At 28.3% G+C, this 6,067-nt stretch overlaps 1 protein-coding gene across 2 annotated transcripts in view; it reads right to left on the bottom strand.

Moving 5' to 3' along the window:
• Positions 1-3,040, bottom strand: part of LOC124530263 — a 51,685-nt gene extending 48,645 nt beyond the window's left edge. For both annotated transcript variants that reach the window (XM_047104331.1, XM_047104332.1), the window contains exons 1-2: positions 2,918-3,040; positions 2,349-2,476 (exon numbers count right to left, since the gene is read on the bottom strand). In XM_047104331.1, the coding sequence (XP_046960287.1) occupies positions 2,349-2,476; positions 2,918-3,005 (216 nt within the window). In that variant the 5' untranslated portion in view covers positions 3,006-3,040. The remainder of the gene's footprint in view (positions 1-2,348; positions 2,477-2,917) is intronic.
• Between the last annotated feature and the right edge of the window lie 3,027 nt (positions 3,041-6,067).

The following is a 6,067-nucleotide window of genomic DNA, read 5'->3' as shown; positions in this document are numbered from 1 at the left end:
TATTTTAAAAGTAGAATGAATATTATACAAAAATAATTTCCAAAATTTTAGTGCAACAATGCCTATTATAATTAATTTTATACCATTTGATAAAAATGTACATAAAACTTTTAACAAGGTAAAAAAGTAATTTGGAGTAAATAATAACAGGCTTAATAAATAATTGGGACAGATCCAGGAGCATTCAATTTAGTTCCAGATTTTTTATAAGTTATGAAAATTCAAGATTTTACATATTTTAAAAAACAAAAAACAATTGCATTATTTTTATGGGCAGTTATGGTCAAAAATATTTTATCCTTTAATAATGTGTAATAAAGAAACACAAATGCATATACTTAAAAAAAAAAACAAAATGTAATTACAATTACATTTTTGAATTACTGTTGAATCATTCTAGAAAAATCCTTTGGAATTTTCTCTGTTCTGCTGATTTTGTTCTTGTTTAAGTTCAAGTAAGTCAAATGCAAGACATTTTTTTAAATATTGATGTCAATTTCGTCCAACCCTCTTAAGACTGTGACGGTGTGATAATTCTCTACAATGGAATGTAATTAATACAGGATATTGCTAATTCTTTGTAAAGATAAAAAAGACTATATTAAAAATAAACTATTTAATTTATCAACCATCTGATAGCCCAGAGCGAAAGATATTATAACCTAAGTTTTATGAGAAGACTAACCTACCAATAATTATAGTTAATAAAAAAATTAACATGCATGTAGTTATTAAATATTGTTAACCATGCAGTTTCTAGCCAGGTGTTAGTAAACTTCCACAGTGGTTAGTCCTAAAACCTAGAAAAACTAGGGTCAAGTTACTGCACTAAGTGTCTTTGTTTGTGAGTAATTGTGTTAGGATGTAAAACCCTCTTAATTAAATAAGTTTAATAAGATTTCCTACATTTTACATCAGTATCATGTAACTTGGGGCAACTCTAAAATGTTACCACAACAATATTATTTAGTTTTACTGCTTAATACAGTGATTGCCATTTCCTGGTGGTCAAATACTAGTGAATATGTGTTACCTTAGCAGCAACAATTAAGTATAAGATATAATTGAAAATATATCCAGACAATATCTTCAATTATTAAAGTTATTAATTTCGGGATATTTACCATGTTTTTTATTTTTGTTCGGTGGAGCTCGATATTTCGACATTGTCTACGAATGTCTTGTTCACGAGACTGAAGTGTGCGGGTAGATGCTGATAATGTTAGAGGTGTCCGTATCGAACTACCTCCTTTCTTGTACGTTTGCTACGTAAACACCGGTCACCACTACTATTGTCACCCCTACCATTGTCACTAGTTGAATTTATTTTATGTACACTCGACACTCGATCCCGTGTTTTGCAGACGAAACTCACCGTATCAATTCGCGAATTTTTTATTTTATTTTTATTTTGCGGGGGTTTGCATAATTCAGTCTCGTGAACAAGACATTCGTAGACAATGTCGAAATATCGAGCTCCACCGAACAAAAATAAAAAACATGGTAAATATCCCGAAATTAATAACTTTAATAATAAAAATAACCATGTTAGTTTAAAATCCAATATCTTCAATGAGTGATAGTGAAGACACTGCTATTATTTATTTAAAACTCATATAGAGTTTAATGAAATCCTAAAATAACTTTGAAGGAAACTAGGGGCCGGACACATCACTTGGATAGAAGCATTAGAAGAAAAAGTCTTTTAGTTTTCTGCCTAGGAAATTTGGAATTCTAAGCTTCTCTCTATGTAAATATGCATGTATGATGATAGATAATATGATGAAAACCACATTAAATCTATTGCATACTTAAAAGATATAAGCATGGATATGATGGAAGCAACTTCGTTTCATACTACAACATCGAAGCATAATATATTGTGGGCTTTATTACTTATCTTGTAGGACTTTACAAAAAACATTTCAACTTGTAGTGAGCTATTTATAAAATATATAATCCATATGACTATATAGGTACATATATAAAATGGTTATTAATTTATGTACTTATTATATTATTATCCTGTATAATATAATCTCATCTTTAAGATGTGTTTTATTGTCTCCCTTTATAATTGTCTGGAGAAAGTTTAACTAGGTACATAAAGCAATGCTAAATTATTTTAATTCTGGCTGACTGTTACATGATGTTACAATAAAATTTTACTTTTACATTAGTTTTTTATATGTTATTTGTATCATAACTTCATATTATATTTAGTGATGAAATACAAGAACCAAAATATAATTTGGTAAGAGATACATTTGGTACTTGGTCCTTGTATATATGACAGTATACAGTGAAAACAGTTAAATGTTAAGGATGAATGAATATGGTGCACATACCTCTAGCTTAGCACTGTTTTGAAAAATTGTTAGAGCCTTGTGAGTCAGCTGTGCAAAGCATGAACTTAGAGTTGCAATCTTCTGGCGAGACGTAAATACTACTTCTGGGTCTTCTGTATCTAACTCCGCTGTAAATAATAACATAGCTTTGTTTTTTTAAATTATTCCAATTAAATATCACATTAAAATCATGTAATGTGATTTATAAATACTTTTATGGACTATATTATAAGATAGAAACTACAGCCAATGACAGAGCGAACAATTTTCCAAGTATAAAGGAAATTACAGTGTAAATTATGAAGAAGAAATTATTTAACACAAATATGAGACAGAATCTGTTTGACGTTTTGTATTACATTTGAATATTGATATTTTCTTCATTAAGCCATATTATTTTTTGTAGACTAACAAACAATTGATGATAATTAATAGCCAGCAATCCAATAAAACATTGTTATACACAAATAAAGAGAGAAACACTGTGTAATGTAATGTAAATGAAGAAAGTCATAAAAGCATTATGTAAAAAATGCTAAGTTTATTTGTTAATTGTATATGGTACTTACACAAAGAAGCATCTAATTCGACGCATGCTTTGTCGTACTCCTTTTCTAAAATATCTAACCATCGAAAGCCAACTCCAGTCGTCGCCATCTTCACAATAAACTTGTTGTTGGTTGTTGATAACAATTAAGTGTCAATGTGACGTTTAACGTTCTAAAATAAAATTGTTACGACAACAATATTTTATTTTATACTATTTTACAACTGCAAATTAACAAAAATAAGACCAAGATATACAAATTAAGGAGTTATCGTTAAACATGAGTAAAGGTTTTCTTAAGCCCGTTGTACATATATAAGGTATAACCTTTTATGTTATTAACTTATTATATTCATCTATTAATAATGTTGTGAATTTAATATAAATAAATTCATTGCTGCGCTACATCGGAGTGCAGTCAATATATAAACCAATAAAATAAAGTAGGGTATAGGCTAAGCGCAGCATTATTGATACCACCTACTCATCAGATATTCTACCAAATAGCAATAGGTACTCAATATTCTTGTGATATGGTTTAAAGGGTATTTGGGCCCGTGGAACTACACAAAAGACGTAGCTTCTTAGATCCCCTGTTGATAGATACCGATGCAAGGAATGGATAATATTTCTTTCAACGAAACGTATGTCTATGGAAGGTGATGACGACATAACATCAGGTGGTCCATTTATCCTAAGTCTTATCATACAAAATGCTGTTTTTGTTTAACAGACAAACAGCCTTGTGTTCTTATAATATTAGTATAGAAATATAAATGTACCACTTTATTAATAATACTCAATCCTATTATTACATTAAAATCTTTTTAGGTCGATTCTAGGTAGGTACTTACAAATAAGAAGGATAATTAAAAGTACGAATAATATTGATAGCTCTTTAATTTAACCACGTAATCATTTATGTACAAATCGTCTACAAAATACGCCGAGGAATTGTATGAATGCCTTAAAAACCATTCTCTACAACATATTTGTCACCAACGTCGCCTTAACAAAGAGACTAGTCCGACAACGGGACATTTATAGGCTCTTACTAAAGTTTTGTATACATCTTTCGTTTCTAATTAATTACTTGTTTGTAAAATAATTGATATAAAAGATAAAATGGTCCATACATCAACACAAAACATGTCTGAACGTATTTATTTTATAACTCCAACACCTTTTTATACCCGGAAAAAAGTTAATTAATGTTTTTTATATCCTTAAAAATTTGATTCAGATTACCTTTGATATATCATGTCACCTTGTCTTTATTATTTGTAATGTACAACATTATAAAGACTATGTCAATATTCTATCACACACATAAACCACTTTGGTATATTTTTTATGTATGATATCAAATCATTTATTTTTAAAAGAATATATATATATATATATATATATATATATATATATATATATATATATATATATATATATATAGGTCATACTGAGAGTTCGATAATATTCAGCGTGTATATCATGATATATATATCATGATATTTACGTACACATATATGGGATGCATATCAAAAGACGGATACTTTGATATTTATTATAAATATGGGTTTACGAAACCCGGTCAAACAATATCTAAATCAAACCCAGATCAGAATAGCCTTGACTTTATTTGGTACCATCAAGCATGCAATATCTTTAATTTTATTACACTTATTGCTTTATTCCCAATTTCATTGTAATTCTAGTAATAATAATGTTCACACAATATGTTAACTAGAAAATAGTTCGAAATCTAGTATAGCGATACGTACCTCGGCGTATAAAGTAAGCTGTTAATTACACTGTATTCGTACATTTTTTTTACAATTAAAACTATGACTGAACTTATTATTTATACAAATAAAATATTTTAATAAAAGTATCTAACACGTTCATAATAAAGGTGATTTGTATTTATATCAACAGAAACCTGGTATTTAAAAAAATATCCGAACTTGTAAGCATAGGAATAGTACAACAACAATTAGGTATATTAATTATATTGTGCCATATAAACAACAATGTGGATCGATTGTTGTATCATACTAAAATATAAAAATAAAATTTATGTACATAATTACAAGCTATATTTCTAAGCTAGTGTTACGTCAAACACGATATACAGCAACGAAGAGAAAAAAAATTCGTATCCATTTAAAGCTAAGCTGTTTGAAATCAGTTACCTATGAAATGAGTTTTAATTTATACATAAAAGGCCTGAAAACGTCGTAACCAACTATAAACGCACAGCTAGACAAATTAAAAACCTCCAAATTCTGAAATATTAATAGCATTTACACTAATTTGATTTTAGTCTGAATGATGAACGAGTGAATGACTGAAATAGGCGACCAATAAGCGCAGAGTATTTAATTAGATTGCTTTATCTGAATGCCCATAATTTCAGAATTTGGGGGTAAGATAAATAGATATGGTCATAAACATTTTTTGGATTAGACAAAATAATTCCAATAAGAACGGACTACTTAGGTGATACATATATAATTTTAACTAATCGCGGTCAACATCGCGATGTGTGGTGCTAGTTGTAATAAGTTATGTTACAACATTAGTCTAAAAAGTTGTTTTTGTGACTGAATGTGATCAGATCGTTAAGTACTAAATGGAAAATATATAATGTAATTGTCTAATCCGAATTAGATTAATTCGATCCTGATGAACGTATAAAACTTTTATGCTTGTATTTAAAACCTTACCTTGTTAACCATAGGTTAAACGTATACCTGACAAAAATCTATGGAGACGACGATGTATGTTACCCGTTTAAAAACATTATTTATAAGGGTAATACAAAAGGAACACATACAATTTTACACTATGTTAGTTATAAATAATGTTTAAAATAAGAAAAATCGAAAATCTGAACAATATAGAGTAATATACTAGTCTAAGATGAATTAATCCTCATCATACATATATTTTAAGATACATAAAAAGAAAAAAAGCCCCTTTTTGATAATAGTCTGTGCAATCGTAAAAAAGTTAGTTTCTGATTTTAAATAAATTATCTATTTACAAATTATAAGACAAATACATATCATTCGAGAGCTGTATGGGGCAAAGGTGAAGATACTAATATGATTCTAAAAATGTAAAATATAACAAAAAAAAATAATTATTTATCATCAAAATAAATGGTCCATAA

The sequence above is a fragment of the Vanessa cardui genome, chromosome 6 (assembly GCF_905220365.1).
Source record: "Vanessa cardui chromosome 6, ilVanCard2.1, whole genome shotgun sequence".
Classification (NCBI taxonomy): Eukaryota; Metazoa; Arthropoda; class Insecta; order Lepidoptera; family Nymphalidae; genus Vanessa; species Vanessa cardui.
Note: the sequence above shows the minus strand (reverse complement) of the source record. Positions and strands in the feature narration are given on the sequence as shown.